Source organism: Halichoeres trimaculatus, unplaced genomic scaffold (genome assembly GCF_033239565.1).
Source record: "Halichoeres trimaculatus isolate MK-OKI-2021-1 unplaced genomic scaffold, fHalTri1.1 fHalTri1_scaffold_2, whole genome shotgun sequence".
In the NCBI taxonomy this organism is placed as follows: domain Eukaryota; kingdom Metazoa; phylum Chordata; class Actinopteri; order Labriformes; family Labridae; genus Halichoeres; species Halichoeres trimaculatus.
This window is the reverse complement of record NW_027437180.1, coordinates 39,780,051-39,803,972: the sequence shown is the minus strand read 5'-3', so window position 1 is coordinate 39,803,972 and position 23,922 is coordinate 39,780,051. Positions and strand designations below refer to the sequence as shown.

General features: G+C 41.7%; 1 protein-coding gene across 1 annotated transcript; it reads right to left on the bottom strand.

Annotated features, from left to right (window-relative positions):
- Positions 1–2,455: 2,455 nt before the first annotated feature.
- On the bottom strand, positions 2,456–22,999 carry LOC141785981 (protein NLRC3-like). The gene is made up of 11 exons (XM_074664651.1): positions 22,945–22,999; positions 16,070–16,169; positions 11,546–11,665; positions 10,004–10,076; positions 8,622–8,829; positions 6,560–8,360; positions 6,287–6,460; positions 5,832–6,000; positions 5,556–5,734; positions 4,756–4,802; positions 2,456–4,631 (listed from the first exon to the last, which is right to left on the bottom strand). The coding sequence occupies exons 2-11, from the start codon at positions 16,153–16,155 to the stop codon at positions 4,096–4,098; spliced, it is 3,393 nt and encodes a 1,130-aa protein (XP_074520752.1). The 5' UTR covers positions 16,156–16,169; positions 22,945–22,999; the 3' UTR covers positions 2,456–4,095.
- Positions 23,000–23,922: the final 923 nt, after the last annotated feature.

Below are 23,922 nucleotides of genomic sequence, written 5' to 3'. Positions count from 1 at the left end.
GGATTCTCATTGAACAGCAACATTTAGCACTTCCGCATAGGCTTCAATTTTACTAACCAGATGTTGCCCCTTGGTTGTAATTAAATTTATGCCATTGGGTTGACTAATCAGGTCTCCACTACTCTTCTGACTTTTTTAATCATCCATACGTTTGACCAAGTTAAAGAAAAGGACACAGCGTTTGCATTTTAATTTTGTCTGCAGAGATTGTGTCTGTCTGTGGGATAAGGTAAGTCAATTCTAAATTTTGTAGTTTGTAGGTAGATACAGTACCTAAGCAGCTGTTTTTTAACTTAATCATGCTGCGGTACAACTCCATCATTTTATAACATCTCTGTAAAATGTAATGATCTTAAGAAGGCAGATTTGTTTTTGTTAGTTTTTGTTTTTTTAAAAAAAACATTGATCTTTACTTTATTGATTGTTCTTATAGATTCATATAACTTCTACTGAAATTTTTCAATCACTCGTGTTGTTAAGCCCTTTGTGAAAATAGGTCAATATATAGTGCAATATCCATCTTACGTGCAATATGTAACACAATACATCTTGTCAAATCACAGTGTCAATAGGTTTTGCTTTATTTTATTATTATTCTATCCTGATATTTTTATCTTGTTGGCACTTGTTGCTTATTTTTCTATTTTGTACTAACTGTTAAGTTTATCACCTTGCACTATTCTATAGCCCTTTTTATTACACTTTTACCTGAGGTGGTAATCATAGACTGTATAATAAATGGATGTAGTCTACCTGACTTCACCCATCTGTTTCTGAAATGGTGTTTTGAAGCAAAACAGCTGGTGCAATCATATTGGGAATGGGGCGGACTTTAAGTCTCCGCACAAACAGCTTGATGGCACCTGTGAGCTGAGCTTTGCCTCTGATTTGGCAAACTTGTAATCTTAATACCTTCTAAACTGCTGAGTTAGAAATAATTCACAGTGTTTGCCGATAGAGAAATTAGCGATGGGAGACTTTTTTTTTTTTTTTACCAGGCTGTTAACATGTTTATTTCTGCTGTGAAAACAGCGTTTTTAGGCTTGGTGTATGTGACTTTGGTACTTTCAGATCCAGCCTCATGCTAACTGCAGAATTTAGCACTTTAGCATTGTCAACAATAAAACAACATAAAACTATTGTATGTGTAAAGGGATGTGATACCTACAGCTGCTGAAAGGTTCTTTATCAGAGTTATTTCATGTCACACTGATATATTTTGAATTATGTTAGAAAAAAAGTTCCTCACAACGATCAATTTTCAGACACTGAAACTGCCAGTTAATTAAAATTGCAGATTGTGTGTGATGTGATTTCAATCAGCTAAGAGAAAATCTACAGCATGTTTATGAGGAAAGGAAGAAGTTGATGCAGAAATCACAGACTTGTCAATGAATGTTGTTTTGGAAAGTTTGTGTTTATCGTCTGTCTTTCAACTGGACTCGTCCCATCTGTCCGTCTCCATTTCACGGCTCACACTCTGTCATGTTCACTTCATTTTCTCCATGATTTACTGAGACTTCTTTCATTTAGACAAGAGTCAAAATGAAAGGAAACAAAGTTTAGTCTGAGTCCTGATACCTGATGCTCTCTTCATCATTTTGACATCTAAGCACAGTTTTTAAGTTGGAGCAGGCTACTTCCACTAGGGGGCAGGGTTGACGCAGCAAAATGAACCCTGGGTGAACTAGAGTCTCTCTGGCTTAATGTACCCTGACCCTGGCTGAAAAGGATTCGGATCAAGATGTCTGGCTGAAAGGATGAAAGCACCTTTACAACCTTTCAAGCACGGACACCAGGAGCTCAGACCACAAATGAAATTTTCAGCCTGATAGAAGACCCTTTCCAGGTCAGTGTTTCCAGTTGCTGCTCTAATGCAGGAAGGTGGTTTTGAAATGCTCGTAGTAACAGACTGTAAAAGGATTCATTGATTTCATTGAACACTTTAAAGAACAGGACTCAGGCTAATCTGACCAACTTTTTCTTAAATACACTGAAGAAAAAGTCTGGATGAGGCTTGATTTTTTCACCATAGAGACGTAAAGAAGTGATCCAGTTTCCACTGACTCCTGGGGCCTGTACTACAAAGCTGGATCAAGTCATTCAGGATAACTCTGCGACAACTCGCTGAACTTCACCGGATCTCTGTCATCCAGATCTGCTGTACCACGAGGCTCGTTATCAACTCGATAAGTGGGCTGGGATCTGTTCGCACACACATAAAATGGGCGTGGTTAGTGGGCCCGGCGCATTTTCCACAATGGAGAAGAGAGCAGCCTAAGTAACGGCGGAGGAGCAGCAAATAATCCTACAAAAATACAAGGAGTACCGCTAGGGCTGAACAATTAATTGAATTTAAACCAACATCGCAATGTAATAAGATGCAATTTTCAAATCGCAAAGGCTGCAATTTTCTTTTTTTTTTTTAAGGTTTTAAGTGCATTTTGAAAGAGCATTCCAAAGGTTTACATAGTAGTTGAGCCGAAACTTTTTTTTCTTTTTACATTTCTGCAGTTTAGTTTGTGTTCTGTTACTGATGAGAGATCAGTAAGAATTTGATACATTTGACATTTATGTTCACACAGTGTTTCTTTTTCATTTCGTAAAACAGTCTATGACAGATGTTGACATATTTCAATGGTTAAGCCAGAGATTTGGTCTTATTCACATTTCTGCAGTTTATTTAGTGTGAGAGTTATAGAAGAGAGGATTCATATTTACTTTTTAGACTATTCAATCAATCTTTATTTGTATAGCACCAAATCATAAGAAATGTTATCTCAAGACACTTTACAAAAACATTATGGGTCTAGAATCGTAAATGTTAATAAAATTTTATTAGCAGAATATAATAAGATAATAATTATTACTCATAGTAGGCCTCTTTTTCTGCTTGAAGTTCAATCAATCAGTCAATATTCTACTGTGATTGTAATAGATGCGTTGTTCGTATCAATTCATGCATCAATTCATCTCATTACAGGAAAGACTTGTTTATATGTTGACAGTATCCTTTGTTGTGTTGGTCATACTATAGAACAGTTTATTGCATGTGTTAAATAAATAATGTAGAGGATAAACACCCCCCCAAAGAATTGCATGCTAAATCGCAATCGCAATATTGGTCCCAGATAATCCCAATTAGATTATTTTCCAAAATCGTTCAGCCCTAAGTACCGCAGTATTTTGCAGGCCAGGAGCAACACGACTGCTGCACACGAGGGATTGCTGGCACAAAATGTCCGACTCTGTGAATGCGTAAATTTCCAAAATGCTGATATTAATAGACCTATCTCATCATGTGACGACACGGGCAGTTAGGTCTTTATTCATTCATGTTGTCAGTCAGTGTGTGTGTGATCAGCATCATATCCGACCTCATAATTAGAAAGAGTCCACTTTCCTACAACTTCCAAGGAAAACGCTCATTATAGGCAGTTTGTGTTGCAGATGCAATAGCAGTGGGGAAAAATGACGTGGGAGCAAAAAATAAATAAATATAAAACATCCTTAAAAGTGGTCAGTATGAAAGATTCCATTTTCACACATTTCTACTTTTCCCTAATAATGTCTCAGTTATGATGATCAGTAAGATATTGTTTGTTCACAGCCCAGAAGAAAAAATGTTGGGCATAAAAGTCAGGGGGGGTCCCGCGCCGGAGGACTTCACTCCGGCTGAGCAAATTGGTGACTGAGCGGTCTTTTATGCCCGCCCGAGAGTACCGATTGGTCAGCGGGCGGTCTGTCACACCCCCTGAGCTCTTATCCTGGAACTTAACCTGCTCCGGACCAGGTTTGGCGTTCAGCATCAGTTACGTGTCTTGTCTGGATTAAAACAGATCCACATGCATTGTGCGGAAAGCCCGACATTTGTCCAGGAAAATTATCTCTCTAAGAGCCGATCCAGCTTTGTAGTACAGGCCCTTGCTCTTTGATAACATTCAGACTGATGAGACAGGATAGAAAGAGTCAAAGAATCAGCTGAAGTTTGTGTGTGTTAGTGCAGAGGCTCAACTGTTCTTTGGCAGCTGATTGTGTAGAGAGGAGGAGACTCTCCCTCCTACACACCACACACACTCACTGAGGAACACACACTCACTGAGGAACACACACACTCACTGAGGAACCAGGAAACAACCTAAACCCAGCATACAGAGGTTCAGTGAATGGGGAGCTGAAAGTGTGGAGGTGGATCAGTGAGTCAGAGGAGACTCGGTAGAAGGACAGAGAGCCAGCAGGACAGTCCACATACACTGCTACTCTGTCAGAGACAGGGGACAAGGAAGGAGGGATGAGTGTTAGTGTGTTATTGTGATGGACAGAGTAAAGTCCATCAGAGCAGAACAGACTCCAGGACTGATCATTACGTCCAAATGAACAGTAATCACTGTTTCCTTTCCTTCTGATCCCTCTGTAACTCACTGATATATCAACCCCTCCTCTCCACTCCACCTCCCAGTAACAGCGACCAGTCAGACCATCTCTACACAGCAGCTGAGGACAGGAGTCAAATCTGTCTGGATGATCAGGATATGACTGATCCTCTCTCACATGTGTCACCTTCCTGTCGTCGTCAGACAGTCTGAGCTTTCTGTGAGCTGTGTTTGAGTCCAGAGTGAGTTCACAGAAATCTGATGGAGAGAAAAAGACACAACACAGCAGCAGTTTATCATCAGACACACCTGAAGGCTTCATTCTTTGTTAGCTGACAGTCTGCTGTTTGCTCATCAGGAGTCAAAGTGATTCCACACTTACACTTCTTCAGACCAGGTTTTAACCTCTGCTGTCCACCGTGGTCCACCCTGGAGGAAGAAACACAGTCAGAGTGATTTTCTGTCCAACACGAGTCCTAACTGCTGCTCAACATGAAGCAGTGATCCTCAGTTTGTCCCTGTGACAGAGAAACAGGCTGAAACTCCTCTGAGCCAACTGTCTCCATCACTCTGTGCCTTTTTCTGACAGCGTGGAGATCCTGGGATGAAGAGAAGAAGAAGAAGAAGAAGAAGAAGAAGAAGAAGAAGAAGAAGAAGAAGAAGTAGAAGTAGAAGAAAAAGAGTCCAAAAGCAAAGGCTGCCTGATGCTCTTTGGATCCATAAAGTCCACGTTCTGCTTCTCATGTCCTCTTTGAAATGAGGAAGGCCAAACCCTGCTCTACCTCTGTTCTGTCTCTTTAAAGCAGTCGCTCTTTTTAGGAGTCTGGAGGAAAAATTCAGGTCTATAATATTTGATCCTCTTCATTTGATCAGACGGCACTGTCTCCTAGAGATGAGCTCTTTCTGTTTCTCCATCTTTTCAATCATCCTGATGCTGTGACCACGGAGCGTCTGCCTTCTTTCTGCTCACACACATTGTTAGTGGACGAACGCTCAGATGGACTTTTCCTGTAGAGAACAGAACCATCAGAGAAGTGAAGACGTGCTGCTGTTTCTGTTAAACAGACTTTGTTCTGTTTGATGCTCTTCTGCTGCTCTGTGTGTTTCCTGATCCAGCTCCAATCACTGCTCTGAAAAGAGTCAAACACATTCAGTCTCTGAGCTCTGCTTGTCTGGTTTTACCTCAGTGTGTCCAGTCTGCAGAGGGGATCCTCAAGTCCAGCAGAAAGCTGCTCCACTCCTGAGTCTCCTGGATGGTTGTAGCTCAGGTCCAGCTCTCTCAGGTGTGAGGGGTTGGAGCTCAGAGCTGAGGCCAGAGAAGCACAGCCTCTCTGTGTGATCAGACATCCTGACAGTCTGAGGTTAGAAAAAGAATCAGGCAATAAGAAAAAGGCCACTGATTAACACCATTTCTTTATCTCTGACCTCGAGCAGGATGAGCCAAAGACCTGACCTGAGAGTTTCCAGTTTGCAGTGTGGACTCTTCAGTCCAGCACACAGAGTCTCCACTCCTGAATCCTGCAGGTCATTGTGACCCAGGTCCAGGTCTCTGAGCCTGGAGGACTGTGAGCTGAGGACTGAGGACAGAGCTTCACCGCTTCTCTCTGACAGGTCACACCCATGAAACCTTTGAAGACAAGAACATTTTCTTCATCGGTTATTTTACAAAGGATTAAAAGCTGTGCATGTTTTTATTCATCAGTCCATGATCATTTCTGTGTCCTACTCGTCTGATTTTTATTTTTTTTAGACAGCTTCAGTAAAGATTGACTGAATGTGTGACTTTCTGGACCTTTCCTCTCTGATAATTTGAGGAACTTCAGAGTCATGTTAGACTTTGTGTGTTGATGTCTCTTAAACTCACTGGGTTATTCTCTCTGACAGTAAGAGTTTAACTTCACTTTCATCCTGACCTGAGAGTTTCCAGTTTGCAGTGTGGACTCTTCAGCCCAGCACACAGAGTCTGGACTCCTGAATCCTGCAGGTTGTTGTGGCTCAGGTCCAGGTCTCTGAGCCTGGAGGACTGTGAGCTGAGGAGTGAAGACAGAGCTTCACAGCTTCTCTCTGACAGGTCACATCCACTCAGCCTGAAGAAGATCATGGAAAGAGAACAAACAGATGTTTTCAGGGTCATGAACAGAATTCATTCTGTTTCAAATGTCTCACTCATTCACTCATTCACTCACACAGCTTTGTTTGCAGCTCTGATCACTGGCAGCAGCCTCAGAAGAACCTCCTCCGAAGGACGGTACTCCTTCAGGTCAAACAGGTCCAGATCTTTGTCTGATGACAGTAAGATGAAGGCCAGAGCTGACCACTGAGCAGGAGACAGATCATTTTCAGAGAGACGTCCTGATCTCAGGAACCGTTGGATCTGCTCCTCTAGAGAACGATCGTTCAGTTCGTTCAGACAGTGGAACAGGTTGATGCTTTTCTCTGCAGACACATCCTCACTGAGCTTTTCTTCGATATACTCGACTGTTTCCTGATTGGTCTGTGGGTCACTTCCTGTCTGTGTCAGCAGACCTCTCAGGAGACTCTGATTGGTCTGCAGAGACAGACCCAGGAGGAAGCGCAGGAACAAGTCCAGGTGTCCGTTTGGACTCTGTAAGGCCTTGTCCACAGCACTCTGATGGAGGTGTTCCAGTTCAGGTTGGTCTCTGAAGGTCTCAGGGATCAGGGATGTTGTTTGTTCTTCCATCAGGTTGAGTCCAGACTTGGTGAAGGTCTGATGGACGTGAAGAGCAGCCAGAAACTCCTGAACGCTCAGATGGATGAAGCAGAACACCTTGTCCTGGTACAGTCCTCTCTCCTCTCTGAAGATCTGTGTGAACACTCCTGAGTACACTGAGGCGTCTCTGACGTTGATGCCACACTCTGTCAGGTCTGATTCATAGAAGATCAGGTTTCCTTTCTGCAGCTGCTCAAAAGCCAGTTTACCCAGAGACCCCATCATCTTCCTGCTCTCTGGACTCCAGAGAGGATCAGTCTCAGCTCCTCCATCATACTTGATGCTCTTCACTTTGGACTGAACCAGCAGGAAGTGGATGTACATCTGCGTCAGGGTCCTGGGCAGCGGTCCCCCCTCTCCGGTCTTCAGCACATCCTCCAGAACTGTAGCAGTGATCCAGCAGAAGACCGGGATGTGGCACATGATGTGGAGGCTTCTGGAGGTCTTGATGTGGGAGATGATTGTGCTGGTCTGCTCCTCATCTCTGGACCTCTTCCTGAAGTACTCCTCCTTCTGAGGGTCAGTGAACCCTCTGACCTCTGTCACCATGTCAACACACCATGGAGGGATCTGATTGGCTGCTGCAGGTCGTGTGGTCATCCAGAGGCGAGCAGAAGGAAGCAGGTTCCCCCTGATGAGGTTTGTCAGCAGCACATCCACTGAGGTGGACTCTGTACCATCAGTCAGGACCTGGTTGTTGTGGAAGTCCAGAGGAAGTCGACACTCATCCAGACCGTCAAAGATGAACAGGACCTGGAACTCTTCAAACCTGCAGAGTCCTGCTTCTTTGGTTTGAGGAAAGAAGTGATGAACCAGTTCCACCAGGCTGAACTTTCTCTCTTTCAGCACATTCAGCTCTCTGAATGTGTAGGGAAATGTGAACTGGATGTCCTGGTTGGTTTTGTCTTCAGCCCAGTCCAGAGTGAACTTCTGTGTTAAGACTGTTTTCCCGATGCCAGCCACTCCCTTTGTCAGCACTCTTCTGATTGGTCCCTGTCTTCCAGGTGGGCCTTTAAAGAGCTCTTCTTGTCTGATGCTTGTTTCTGCTCTGTTTGGTGTCCTGGATGCTGCTTCAATCTGTCTGACCTCATGTTCCTCATTGATCCCTCCAGTCCCTCCCTCTGTGATGTAGAGCTCTGTGTAGATCTGGTTCAGAAGGGTTGGGTTTCCTGCTTTAGCGATCCCCTCAAACACACACTGGAACTTCTCCTTCAGGCTGGATTTGAGCTGACGTTGACATGCTGCAGTAGTAGTTCCTGAATAAAGAAAACAGAAATGTAATGAATGATGTGAAGCTACAATCAGTCTGATGAGCTTCAACTCTCAGACATCAGGATGGATTTGATTTGGCTCCTCTCTGAAATCTCTTCAGCTCATCAGTTGTGAACAGTTTGTCTCAGCTCATAGATGTGATCCAAATGTGAGCGTCATATTCAGAGCAGAGTTTGAAATGTAAACCTCTCCCATGTTGTCTCCATTTCCTCTTTCCATCATGTTAAATGTTCGAATCCTCTTACTGCTCTGCAGACAGTCAGCCAGCTCCTCCTGCTCCATCCTCCTCAGGAAGTGCAGAGTGATCTTCAGGAAGGCCTCTCTGCTCCTCCTCTGCTCTTCATCCTCATTCTCCCTCTGGCTCTCAAAGCATTCTGGGTAATCTGGACTCAGAGTCCTCTGGATCTCCTTCAGCTGGCTCTTTACGAAGCTGATGATGTTCTCCTGAAGCAGCTGGAAGAGAAGAAAATGTCAGGTTGAACTTGTAGAAGGTCAGATCAGATCATGTGTGACAGACAGAAAGCCTGCTGGTCTGCAGAGTCCAGCATGGAGACTGGACCACAAAGCTGCTTCACCTCCTAAGCCACGTTTCCACCAAGCAGTCCGGGTCGGTTCAGTATGGTTTAGCACGGTTTGGTACAGTTAAGCCTGATCCCGTTTGCGTTTCACAGCAAACTGTGCCCTCTCGTGGTAGGCGACGTGTAAGCCAGATGCTGAAAGCTACAGCTGTTTAACAATAGCGTGACGCCGTAGCAGCCCAACACAGTGTACCCCACTAATAAATCCAACTAAGAAGAAAAACGCTACTCAGTAAACAAAGAGCAACGATGGAAGACATGCAGAATTTCATCCTCTCTGTGATTGGCATGTAGCTCTTAGATACAAAGAACAATCAAGCTTTGTTTCAGAGAAGTATGTGTGTCGCCAGGAGGAATACAGCTGCTGTTAGGGTAAGTGACGATTGTTTTGACCAATCAATGGTCTGTAGTGTGTTGCTCCACCTTCCGAGAGCGGATTAGTTCAGCCTAGCACCCATACGGAAGGGTCCCAAAAAAGTAGGCTGGCTCGTCTCCGTTTTGGGGATCTGTCCCCGGTTAAGTCAGTGGAAATGCAGCAAAATGTGCGCTGTACCGAGACGAACCAAACCAGTCTGCTTGATGGAAACACGGCTGTAGTCTGTGGATGCTCTTGTCTTCTAAAAACCAAGTTTCTCTGAAATGAACTTGATGTTTGAGAAAATTCCTGGTGTGCTTTCATCCAGAAAAAGTCTGCAGTGACTTTAGACGTGATGTGTTTCTTAGAATGAAGCTGAAAGCAGCAGCTGTCATTAACATGAAGCAAAGTCTTTGTGTTGTTTGAAGCTCAAACTGGACTCAGTTTGTCAGCTCTGCTCTCTGCTGACAAAGTCTGAGTCTGTGTGAGAGCAGCATCCAGCATGACCTCTGACCTCTGAGTGTGAGCAGCTCAGAAATGTGCGGCTTCATTCAATCAGTCAAACACTGAGTGTGAAGAGAATTCAGGCAGAGATGATGTTTGCAGTGTGATCAGGAAACTATTCAGAAAGCTCCAAAAAGAATGAGTGTGTGCTCTGAGGCTCAGGAGGAGCTGTGTTTGTACATTTACACACCATCAAAATGGAGTCCAGCTGTGTGTGATGCTGCTGGGCAGACTGACCAATGGGAGCCTCTGATCTCTGAACTCTGTGGAACAAACAGAAGATCATGGAGTGTTTATAACAGAATGACACACAGGGCTCTTATTTCGTAGACCAAGCGCAGGCGCGCCTGCCCTGCGCCGGCCTTCGCCGGCGCACTTTGCAAGTTTCCTGCAGTGCCAAGAGAGGTGCAGTCAAGGCGCAGAGGAGCGCAGAGGTGCGCGTCCACGACTTCCTCCGTGCAAATGGCATGATTGGCCTGAGTGATAACCAGCACTGCGGAAACAGTGTGCTGAAAAGAACAGGTAGCGGAGACAGTCAGAGCTGCTGTCCCTACAGCAGGAGAATGGACAGCGGGGTGCATCGGAGGACACAAAGCGTGTCACCGTGTGGGCCACTTTCCGGGACAGATTTAATCTGTTACTTTGTCATTAATAGGAGTACAAAATTATGAGACATTTACACAGCTGGCTTATCCATTCAGAATACTTTTGATCTACCTGCACTCCTGGTTTGTCATCTCAAAATAGCAGAACCTTTGGTGATATACTACATACTCTCCCGGTGTCTCCGCCTCATCCTCCTTACAATAATGTGCTCAATCTTCATGTTAAAAATACAGACTAAAACAGAGAAATAAGGGAAATCACGGGTAAATCCTGAGTGACTTACATTTATTTCTCTCTTTTTTCTTCTTCTTTTCTCTCCCTCTTTTCTTTGAATTAAATGAAATTAGAGAAGCCAGATATATATGCGTTATGAGATGTTAAGGCTGTTTATTGTTTAATTGTAAGATGTGCATCAAACTTCCAGCTGCCGTCAGGTTAACTTTCCATTATGACAAACGGCTTTAATCTGACATCAAATGTGATGAAACAATTAATTTAGATACAAATGTATATGCTGGTTTAGACGGTTACATTAAATAGTGACTGCTGTGCCTGACACTCTGGAAACCTGCCTCTGAGGCTTTGATGACATGTGCGCATATGTGCGCCTGTCACCAAATTACAGCTGCGGAGGGTGAGCTCCGCTTTGCGCCGAGAATAGACCAGGTTGGAGCTGGCGAGCTTTCAGCCCCCTTTTTTGGCACAAAATTGTCACTGAGCCTACATGAATCTGCTGACACCTCCCCCTGGCTGGCGCGCAGTCACACCCATCTCTGCACAGACGGTCTACCAAATTGTCAAATTGGCAGAACACGGCGGTGCGCCGCACAAAATTAACACTGCGCAGGGTGCGCAAGGCTTGCGCCTCCTGTGCTGCGCCACTAAATTAGAGCCCACAGTGTTCATGTGATAGACTCTATCTGCTGGATCCTCCTACAAACACAGGACACACATGAAGAGACGTGCTGAGTCCAGGTCTTTCTGCCTCCAGTCCTGTTTACTGCTGTTGGATCCTGATAGAGACACAAAGACTGAAACATGTTCACCTTCACAGAGAAAACACCAAGCACAGTTAGGATCAAAGGTTTCACACACAAAGACAGGAAGTTACCTTTGAAAGGCTCACCTTTCATCAACACTGATCTCTTCAACATCAAAATCATGACGTCTGTCCAATGACCAGTCACTCCTTAAGGACATACAGCTGGATCCAGGTCCAGGAGAGTCTTGTCTCTTACGTTTGACCCTGACAGAATCACAAACACTGATAAATAAACACGAAGACTGAAAATCTTCCAGGTTTGAGTGCTGCTGAAATTTACCACAAACTTTTCTAAAGTTTGAATTCTGATATAAACGCTGTGATTATTTCTTTGGACCATCAGACTGACACACAGCTTTGAAGGTAGAAGGTTCAAACATAAACCGATCAGTCTTTGAGGACTAGAAGCAGGTCCAGGAGAGTCTGGTATGAAGGTAGATATGCTGCAAAATAGGACAGCTTGTAGAAAGTGATGTGGGAAGTTGGAGGAAAACAAAGTGAACTTGTATAGAAAAATGTTTACTTGCATAAAAATCCTCGGTTGAAATTGATTTGATGTCATTCATAGAGGGAAAAATGGGAACCTGGAGAGTTACAATTTGAGACCAAAGAAAAGATTCATAAATGCATGATCTGAATGAGAAGTCATAGAAAAAATACTCCTAAATGTACAGGCTGATATCTACACAAATGATATGATGGCTGCAAAATTGTACTCCAACATAAACAAAGCCAAAGTGATGCCTTTAAATTGGAAATGACGCAGTCAACCAAACTAACATTTTTTGTGCTAGATTGAGTCCTATCCTTATCAATAATTATATAAAAAGTGTGACAAATACAGACATTTGAAAGAAAAATGTAGCCCTGTTTTAACTTTCGTGGCAAGAGCATCGCCTTCTTGCAGTAGTATAAACTGTGACGTCATTTGGTTGGTTTGTTTCGTGGTCCTGATGAGAGTCCCCTTGTCCGCATCACAGTGAGAGAGACATCGAGTGACCAATGGAGACTGGCGTTCTACAGACTTGAGGTCGAGGACAAAACAGTCCATTTTCACAAACTTCCCCTGAAGAAGGGACCGGTACTGCTGCGCTGGCTAGCAGCACTGAAGAGGAAGAATCCTCCGATGGGCCCTGACTCCAGGGTCTGTAGTGATCATTTTCTGGAGGACGATTACAAAGAGCAGACGACTTTTGAGTCTGACAGGCTAGTGGTCCGCCGGACCAACAGACTAAAACCTGAAGCTGCTCTGGGTGATTTTAGGGCACGGTCACACTGGCCATCCAAACCGTGTTGTGCTTAAGCACGATTCCCCCCCTGCAGCGCTGTTTCTCAGCTGGAGAGTACGGCCAGCGGTCACACTACGGCTATATGAACCAGACTTTAGCGGGTATCACACATGCGCATGGCCCACCTCCGTCATCGTGAAGCATCTGTTTACATGAGGCGTGATCTCATCAGAGTCTGCACACTGAGACACAGAGAGCACTGCTACAACTTTAGAGACTTTTGGACTTATATTAAGTCTTTTTCGCCCGACACAACCACCTAACACCCCCGCTTTGTTTAAAAGACAAGGTCTCATAAATGTATGTACTCATAATATTTAACAGCGTCAATCTTCAGCACAGTCACATCAGCAGAAGAAAATAGAAACTCTGAAACAAACTGTACAGGAGGAGGATTATTATCATTTTAAAACCAACTTTAGTCCAGTCCACTTATTGCAGATAGCAGAAAGAAACAGGCTTCCAAGTGGTTCGGGTGAATTCGTGGAATTCGTGGATGTCTAATGCTTGAGGGTCTCGCAATTCCTGTAGGGTCCAGGCATAGACTGTATAATGGGTCCAGGTGGGTCCAATAATGGTTATAGTTATAGTTGATTTTTATTTCATTCATGTTGTTATAAAAGTATGTAAAAGATTCACATATACAATATAAATATAAGTATGATATAATGTGCAAATAGCGCCCTCTTAGCCCTACCCCTGACCCCCCATGCCATGAGTGACTGTGGGCTCTAATTTCGTAGACCAGGCGCGAGCGCAGGCGCACCTGCCCTGTGCCGGTCTTCGCAGCGCGGACAGGGCGTGACGGGCGCACTTTGCAAGTTTCCTGCAGTGCCAAGACAGGCGCAGTCAAGGTGCAGAGGAGGCAGAGCTGCGCATCCACGCCTCCCTCCGCGCAAATGGCAGAGAGGGAGGAGAAAAGCCATGAGTGGGTTTAACACAGCGCTGTTTTCACCAATCAAACGAGCCCCTCTCCTCGCCTTTAAATGCGCTGCGGCCAAGGCGCAGCATCTGATTGGTCTAAGTGATCCCCAGCACCGCAGAAGGTTAGGTGGAAAAACCCGATAGCAGAGACGGTCAGAGCCGCTGTCCCTGCAGCAGGAGAATGGACAGCGGGGCGCATCGGAGGACACAAAGCGCGTCACTGTGTGGGCCACCTTCCGGGACAGATTTAATCTGTTACTTTGTCATTAATAGGAGTATAAAATGAAGAGACAGTTACACAGCTGGCTTATCTATTCAGAACACTTTTGATCCACCTGCACTCCTGATTTGTCATCGCCAAATAGCAGAACCTTTGGTGATATACTGTATACTCTACCAGTGTCTCTGCCTCATCCTCCTTACAATAATGTACTCCATCTTTTTAGATCACGTTGAAAATAAAGACTGAAACAGAAAAATAAGGGAAATCACGGGTAAATCCTGAGTGACATACATTCATTTTGTCTCTTTTTTTCTTCATCTTTTCTCTCCCTCTTTTCTTTGAATTAAATGAAATCAGGGGTTTTGCCAGATATATACTCAGTATCAGATGTTAAGGCTGTTTATTGTTTAATTGTAAGATGTGCATCAAACTTCCAGCTGCCGTCAGGTTAACTTTCCATTATGACAAACGGCTTTAATCTGACATCAGATGTGACAGGACAGTTAATATAGATATAAATGTACATGCTGGTTCAGACGGTTACTTTAAATAGTGATTGCTGTGATCGTTTACTGCATTAAAATGTGCCTGACACTCTGGAAACCTGCATCTGAGGCTTTGTTGACATGTGCGCATATGTGCGCCTGTCACCAAATAACAGCTGCGCAGGGTGCACTCCGCCTTACACCAAGGATAGACCAGGTTGGAGCTGGCGAGCTTTCAGCCCACTTTTTTTGGCACGAAATTGTCACTGCGCCAACATGAATCTGCTGACACCTCCCCCTGGTGCGCTGTCAACTCCCCCTGGCGCGCCGTCACACCCATCTCTGTGCAGACGGTCTACCAAATTTTCAAATTGGCTGCGCACAGTAGTGCGCTGCACGAAATTAGCACTGCGCAGGGTGCACCAGGCTTGCGCCCCCTGCGCCGCTTAAGCTGCGCATTTAGAGCCCAGAAAGTTAAAACTGAAAAAAGACAGTACATGGAAAACAAAGTGTGATCAAAAAAAATGTATCACTGAAATGATTAACTTTCATTGATCAAACAGTGACATTAAATAAATATGATTTTAATTCAAAAACATCAGAATACACAAATTTAAATAAATAAGATAAAATATAAAATTTGATGTTTGTGTTTTTAACTTCAGCAAAATGCGATCAGTGCTATTACCTGTTTTGATGCCTTTATATATATATATATATATATATATATATATATATATATATATATATATATATATATATATATATATTTTTTTTTTTTTTTAATATTATTTTATTTTCAATACCAAACATTACAGTCATTGTTTTTGGCTCCATAAACATATACTCAGATGTTTTTCATTACTAATGCCTATCATCCTTTACAAACACAAATGTGTGTATAAACCTCTGAAATCTGCCACTAAACTGCTTAAACCAGTTTTGTCATGTGAATCTGTGTAGCTACAGTTTTGCAACACATTTTGGGAGATGTCCATAGCAAAAAAGACTTGTACTTGTAGAGATGCCCTTGTCTCCCCGTCCTCCAGTGTGTGTAGTTTGGGGAATTGACCTATCAAAAGGGCGAAGGAAGATATCGGAGATAAAGTGCCTGTTTACCTTTGCAGGTATCAGATTTTATTGTGATCTGCTGTAGCTCACCAAGCGCTGTTAAAGTTGTAAAACAAATCAAAACACAGTGATTTTGATTAATAACTTGGCTACTTACCCCGGCTTGGTTAAAGATTATAGGCATAAGTAATAGGAAAAAACCTAAATTATTTTTGGAGTGAAATTTTGCAGCCTTCATTTTATTTGTGTAGATATCAGTCTACATATTTGGTAATATTTTTTTCTGTGACTTCACATTCAGATCACACATATGTGAATCTTTTCTCTGGATTCAAACTTTAACTTTACAGGTTCACATTTTTCTCTCTATTTGTGACACAAAATTAATTTAACATGGATTTTTTTGAACACGTAAACATATTTTTATACAGTGTCCCATTTTTCCTGCAAGTTCTTACAACACATTCTACCATCTCTCCTACCTTGAAACATATCAACCTTCATAGTCTGATCCATGCTGACACTTTTTTAACTCCAGAAAACACAGGAAGAGAGAGGGAGAGAGCTGTGAGTGTGAATCATGATGGTGCAGTGATGTTGGAGATCCTGGTCTCACCTCTGAGTTCTGGTCTGGCTCTCCTGGTCCCCACGAGTGTTTATAGAGGGAGGGGCTCCCTCCTCTCTGTCCTCAGACTGATCCATAGCAGAGCCTCCACCTTCACACACACACACAACAATATGTCCATCAATCAAAACAAGCTTCATGCTTTTCTTCATGGCAGCGTGTTTGTTAAACAGGTTAAAGGAACAGACAAAGTTCTGTTACTGTTTCTGTTTGATCAGAGTTATTACAGCACACATGTGCAGACACACAAACAGCTGTTAGAGCTGACTGACAGATGATCAAGAGGTGATCAGCTGATACCATCATCACTAAAACACGTCACTTCATGTGACGCTCTGGAGGAAAGGACATTTCTCTTCAAAAAAAGTCCCCTTGTTTCCTCTCTCCTCTCTTCATTCCCTTCATCTCTCCTCCATCTCTGGTGGGAGGGACTAAGACTCAAGGGAATGACACAAGTGGAGGAAGGAAGGATGAAACTTTGGAGCTTTGAAACACAGTTAATGACACACCTTACAGTGGCTAAATCTCAATGTGGCCCCTAAACCCTGAGCCCTTACAGACTTGCTTGAAATTTCCTGGAAAGTGTCTGAGTGCATGAGTCTGTAAGGGCTCAAAATGGTATCACTTGGATTGGGACAAAACTTTGCCATTTCTGCCATTACGTAACCTGCATGTCATCACCTGAGCAGCAGTACAAACTGTTGTATAAAAGCTTTAGTTTGAAATAATTGACATTTTATCAATACTGTCCTATAAGTCAAAACAGTTTCTCCACCCAACTTAAAAGAAACATGAATAAACCAAAGTTGACTGTATTCATTAACCTGCACATACAGAATGTGTAAATGTATGAAGATTTGGGGAGATTAAGGCTGTTTACACATTTATTCTTAAACACAGGCAGACTTATAATTATAAAGCATCAACACTGCTTTTAATTCCTGCAGGTAATGTTTGCTGTCTCTCATTTTTCATTTTCCCTGCCGTGTCTGTGGGCTTCCCCGGGGAAACCCGTGTTTTTGTGTGTTACAGTGAACCGCGGGTCTGCAAACATGCCGATGTACGGAAAGGGTGCGTTAATTAACTGAGGTCACGTCAGCCGTCTCTCGATTTCGCATGGTCAAGTCAGCCGCTCAAAAAATTTAAGTGCGCTCTTATTAAAGTCTTTATGGCAAGCGCACAGAAACAAGTTGGAAAGTCGGCGCTACCTTACAGGAGCGTGTGTAAACTTTCGGTTTTCAAAATAATAAGGGGTTGTGAAATACAATAAGATAGTATTAGAAAAAATATGAGAACTACATTGAAATTTAATGTTTAGATTTATAGTATACAATACATTACAATTCATTAAAAACTTGTTAAAAAATGTGTCCAAATGCAATAATAAAAAGTGGTGTGTCTCTAAGATCAGGATAAGTTCTACCATTCTGTGTTGATTTTGAGCCAACAGGTCACATGACCTGGGACTTATTGAGCTAAAATGCTCATATTTACTTTATTATATACACTTTATTATATATACTTCATATTTAAAAATCATAAAAAATATGAAATGTGTACAAATACAATTAAAAGTGTGGTGTCTCAATGAGCAGGCTAAGTTCTACCATTCTGTGTTGATTTAAAGCAACTAGGTCACATGACCTGATAGTTTTTGAGCTATTATGCTTATACTTACATTGTAAGATACGATAAAAAAATCATAAAAAAAAATAGAAAATGTTTCCAAATGCAATAAAAAGTGGTGAATTTCATAGAGCAGGCATAGATCTACCATTCTGTGTTCATTCTAATCCACTAGGTCACATGACTTGGGACTTATTGAGCTAAAATGCTCATATTTACGTTATTATATACATTAAAAAGAAGCAGTTCAGCTCAGTTCTACCATTCTGTGTTGATTTTGAGCCACTAGGTAACACGACTTCGGATTTATTGGGCTAAAATGTTAATATTTGCAATATAAAATTCATTGGTAGATCTAAGCCTGCTCTATGAGACACATCACTTTTAATTGCAATTGGACACATGTCATATTTTTTAATGAATTTTAAATGTTTGAATTGCAAATATTAGCATTATTGCTCAATAAGTCATGAGTCATGTGACCTAGTAGCTCAAAATCAACGTAGAATGGTATAACTAAGTCTGCTCTATGAGACACACCCCTTTTGTATTGCAATTGGACACATTTTATACTATATATGAATTTTGAATATATATTTTTTTAATGTAAATATGAACATTATAGCTCAATAAGTCATCAGTCATGTGACCTTGAGGCTCAAAATTTGTATTGCTCAATTAGTCCCAAATCATGTTACCTAGTGGCTCAAAATCAACACAGAATGGTAAAACTTAGCCTGCTTTATGACACACCACTTCTTTATTGTGTTTGAACCAATGTTGTATTTTTAATGGATTTTTAATTTTTACTTATTAATATAGATATGAGTATTGTTGCTCAGTTAGTCCCAAATCATGTGACCTAGTTGCTTTAAATCAACACAGAATGGTAGAACTTAGCCTGCTCATTGAGGCGCACCACTTTTTATTGCATTTGGACACAAGTTTTAATGAATTGTAATGAATTCTATACTATAAATCTGAACATTAAATTTTTATGTAGTTCTCATATTTTTTTGAATACTATCTTATTGTATATCACAACCACTTTTTATTTTGAAAACCGGAAGTTTACACATGCTCTTGTGAGGTAGCGCCGACTTTCCCACTTGTTTCGAGAAGCCCCTGACTGCAGTGTGCAGACCAGGGGGGTGTCTCAAAGCTCCAAAGTTTCACCCCCCCTTCCTCCACATGCGTCCTTCACTTGCATCTTAGTCCCTACCACCAGAGATGATGGAGAGACAGGAGAAAATGAAGAGAGGAGAGAGGAACAGGGGAGATTCTGTTTTAGGGCAATAGGACATCATCTCCTTCGGAGCGTCACATGAAGCGACGTGTTTCAGTGATGACGGCATCAGCTGATCACCTCTGGATCAACCAGTTTAACCAGTTAAACACACACGTTACCATGAAGAAAACCTGCTCTTTGTTTATTCTGTGTGCTGTTTAGAAGCTCATGGATCACTTTACCGGTAAAATGCGTAATTGTGAGAATATTTATGAACTATTTAGTTTTTATCTAGAGCACATCTGATCGTGAACTCTAAAGCTTATTAACTTAACCCACCTTATTGTGTCTCAGGAAGATATTATTTATCAGTCAGTTTTCTGTATTAATCCTCTATTATATTGATTTGATGATGGTTGTGTTCAGTGTTTTGTGCTTTAAACTCACAGCAAACACTTTATTACCAGTTTTATGATCAGTGTCTGAACGATCCTCTGTGCCTGTCCTCAGCTCGTCTTTTTTCTCATTAAACTCTGTTATGTTTGTGAAGTTTCATGTTAAGTCTGAGCTGCTGCAGCGTCCAATCAGAGAGTGATACTCCAGTGTCGTGGAGGAGATAGGGTGGAGGAAGCACCAAGTTAATCTATTGAGACGCACCCATTGAGACGCACCCCGAGGCATGCCTCAAAGTGGGCGTGGCTAAACGCGTCTGCATGCCTCAACGAGGGCAGGGTTATACCGCCACCTACAGGATTCGGGAGTGCATCCTGAGAGGATTAAATTAAGGCTCGCCATGTATATTTTTTATAACTTGGGAGATTGGTTATTTTGATTTTTTTGAAACTGCTGAGAGTAACATTAGTTGTCTCTTGGAAATTCAGTTCAACTTATCAAATGTACCTGTCATTTATTAATTAATGCTTTACTAGTATTATTATGTAAAATCATATTACAATAGTAAATATACCCTATATTTAACCCCAGGTTCCACCAAGATATTGTTTATGTAATAACTGCTGTGGCCTTCAAACTGTATTACAGCTCAGCTCACACATAATTCAAGGACTGCATAGTCTCAGGTCAGTTGAAAGTGGCAAACCCCTCGGTCTGCACACTGCAGTCAGGGGTTTCTCGTTACACAGAGGTGGAGGAAGACGACGACAGCAGGGCTGCCAACTCTCATGCATTGGCCCTGAGGCTCACGCATTTGGTTGGTTTCACACGCACTCACGCCACACGTCCGATTTCTCAAGCTGAATCAGAGGCACAATGGTGCAGAGAGGACACAGAGGTCGTGTGGTATAGTATACACGATACGCAGGTATGCACCCTATACCCACCAGACAACGCCTAGAAATACAATGTAACCACTATAAAACATACTTAAAAGGGTTCTTGTGTGACTTTAGCTTTCACTTTCTGTGTAGACGCGCTCCTCTTTGTGCCGGTGTGCGTAAAGGCGCAGATGGACGCGCATCCCAGCAGACAGTGAGAGATTGTCGGACACTTAATGTTATTTCATATTTCAAACTGTGTCTTGATAGCTCATGAGCACATTTTAAATGAACACAGGGACTTAAAAAAGACGAGTCAACCTTTTGATGAATCAAAATGCAGCATTGTTCATCAGTCCATCTGAGCTGCTGTTTTCACTCACTCACTGTTTTCTAAATGATAAATTCATCCTGAGGTTCCCTGGGTCACATATTCTTCATAATGTGAGCAATCTTTTAAGGATCAAGCTTCAAATACAATCTACTAGTGCAGTGGTTCTCAACCTGTGGCTGGAGGCCCATAAGTGGGTCTCAAGGCTGTTTTTAGTGGACAGTGCATAAATGAGGTAAAGATGTGGTAAAAGTGTTTTTATTATTTGAAGGCTATAAGGACAAATATTCATCTGAGTATGTCAGAGTTTAGCCAACGCAAATTACACCACTGCTCATTTCCCCACCTTCTATTAAGTTGTTCACCAGAAATCCCCATTGTAAACACAAGTAAAAGTTTTCTAATTGTATGGTTATCTTTTCTGACTGCACAATACAAGTCAAGTCTTATAAACATTTTAGTTGACAATTTCAACTATTGAAAGATTTTAACCCCAACTCCCACTCCCATCTGCCTGGCTGTGACGGTTAATGGGTCTGACATCCTCATCCTCTCATTTATGACATAAATATTAATCTGTTTAAATTAATTTAAGTAGGCAATTGTTACTTTGAGTTTGATGTTTTATTATAGATTTACAGATGTAAAATTAACTTGTGATAACTCTGACTTAGATGTCAACTTGAACAGATCAAGCTTCTACTTACATTGTGACTCTTAATTTTCACTCCTTATTGTCCTCCAATTAAAATTACTACCAGGGATGTAACGGTTACCAGTAAAATGGTAAACCGCGATAAAATTTCCCACGGTAATCGTTACTGTGTCCAATTAAAATTACCATTATACTGTGCTTGATCACTACACTGCCTCAGTAACGCACGGTGATGCTGCTCTTTGCCTGGAAAAGCCGGAACTATGTATCTGTCCTCGATTGAGGAGCCTCATGCGAGGTGCACATGCGCAGTTTGTATTGTTTGGCCTCTGAGTCTGACACATTTATTGACAAAAAAGACGAAAGAACTGTTATGAATATAATAATAAAGGGATTAAATTATTTCAATTCTGTGTAAAAGTATTCTTAGAACATTTTGAGCACACTGCAACAATACCACGATAATAATAATAACTGTGATAATTTTAGTTACAATAACCGTGATGAAAAATTTTCATATTGTTACATCCCTAATTACTACATATATTTTCAAAGTTTTTTACTAGATAGTTCATAGTGTTTTGGACTTGTAGACTACAAGTTGATACCCGGACTTTCTTCATTTACTAAAGGAAAATTAAATCTAGGCTAATTGTATATTTAATTGCATTACATAATTAAATCCTTTAAAAAATGAATGCACAAGTAATAGCCAGAAAATTCTACTTTTTGGGTGTGGAAATGTTAATCTTACTTTCAACTGAAATCCAAGAAAAAGGAACAAAATTCAATAAAATTTAACACATATATTGTTGGTATCTCATTTGATAAAATTAGTTGCTGTTGACAACTGATAATACATTTAAAGACACTTTTTTACCATTTATCTGTATAAGATGTTTCTTTTGTATTTGCAGGTCATATTGATTTCATAAAGGTATCAAAAAATATGTATCAAATATGATACAACGGGCTTTAATGGGTTAATTATGTAAAAGTTTGTGTATTGTTAAATTATGTGATATATTCCGATTTTGTTTTGTTGCTGCTTGTTGACAGTTTGATAAAAAAATAAAACCAAAGTGTAGTTTGATTTAGTTCAGCTATTCATTAAATATGTCATTCAGATTTTGATATTGTTTTGAGCTGTTAATTCTTGTAAAGCTGCTGTAGTGGTGATCAGACCGGTGTTTTTAGGGAGAAAAACTTGAAATGTTTAAGTTTGGCTTCAGAGTGATATTGAAAGCTTGTCTTGGAGGATAAGAGTGATTATAGATCTTAAGTTTTACATCATTCAATATTTTATATTTGCACACTGCAGTCATGGGCTTCTCTACTTGACAGGAACCTCACAATCTGAGACTGCGCAGTGTGGCCATTGAGATTGGGCCTGTGTCACTTTAACTTGCTGCGTCTCATTTGACTAACCCTGACTCTACATAGCTCACAGACAGCTCTGACTTTAGCTGTAGTATTTCCCTTTAGAACAAAGCATTAATCCACAAACACAACATTTACTACAAAATGAAATGAAGGGGAGCCAAAACAAACCAGACCCGTATTTTGTGATCCACTAAAAGACGTTATGAACTCGGCCCAGCCCCGATACAAAGTGAAAGTAAAGTTTCTGAGTGTCCACAAATCTCCAATCAAACACTTTAACCTCTTTTTTTTTTTTTTATCATGAATGAAGCTTCTTTAGAGTTAAACCACATTTCCACGCGTTTCCACTCGTTTTCAAAGCGTACAAACCTGAATCAAAGAGGAGAACGGACGAGATGCGGAGAGAGGGTCTTCTTTCCACGGCAGCTCCGCTCGGTAGAAGGAGGAAGCAGCGACGGTCCGCTGTCAGAGAGCCCCTGCACAGCGCCACACTGCCCCCTGCTGGATAGAAGCACACACTGAATCCTAGTGGAAGCTCTCAGTCTCACACACAGCTTCAACCTGACGGTCTGGCTCATAAAGAGCAGGACTCAGGTCTATGGGGACAGGTTTTGGAATGATCACATTCTTGGCATGAACTACAAAACATAACCCAGCCTATGATCCGTGTCTGAGCTCCTCCAGGTGTCTGCTTTCTTTAAATGAAGACATGAATGCAGCTGTTTCATTAGTTTGAAGAGTCTGACTTCACCTTTTCATGAAGTTGAACAAAATTATTGTTTGCTGATGTTTTTGCTCATTTAGGAGAGCAGGTTAGATAAACTGAGACACATGTCATGGCTGTGGCCCTTTCCTTAAATCTCATTAATGTGCCATAAAAAGTGTTAAACTGAAGGTTTCTTGCTCTGCCTTCACCACCTCTATGGACTCATTAGTGTTTTTTTTCTGCATTTGACTTGTTGTTAGTTTTCCTCCAACACTTTCCCCTGATTTTCCGATCTCCTTTACTCTGGCGGTAAATCCAGTATGAATAGAGGTTGACCCATAGATCAAAGTGATAAAGAGGCATTAGACCAAACATGCTCTGGCTCCAACATTTAGTTATTATTTTTGCTTTGACACCACCTGCATGCTGAACATTAATCATTAAAATAAATGTAAAAAGTCCAGTTCAGTAGAAATATTCTGAGGGTTAGTTTGAACTAATTGTGAGCTGATTTTTGTCCGCATCTCTGCTGATCTGTGCTGATGGAGATGTGGAGTTACTGTGATGAAAGGCTTTATGAACGTTCAGGCTCAGTGGGTTAGCATGTATACCCAGAAACACTGGGCCGTGTCTTTAAGCTG

What these genes read in the sequence shown, in the direction of transcription:
- LOC141785981 (XM_074664651.1), bottom strand. Translation starts at nt 16,155, where the DNA reads ATGGATCAGTCTGAGGACAGAGAGGAGGGAGCCCCTCCCTCTATAAAC. An exon ending in GAGATCAGTGTTGATGAAAG is followed by an intron (nt 10,077 to 11,545) that starts GTGAGCCTTTCA and finishes TTTGTTCCACAG; the next exon opens with AGTTCAGAGATCAGAGGCTC. An exon ending in TGCAGACTGGACACACTGAG is followed by an intron (nt 4,803 to 5,555) that starts GTAAAACCAGAC and finishes TTCTTCCTCCAG; the next exon opens with GGTGGACCACGGTGGACAGC.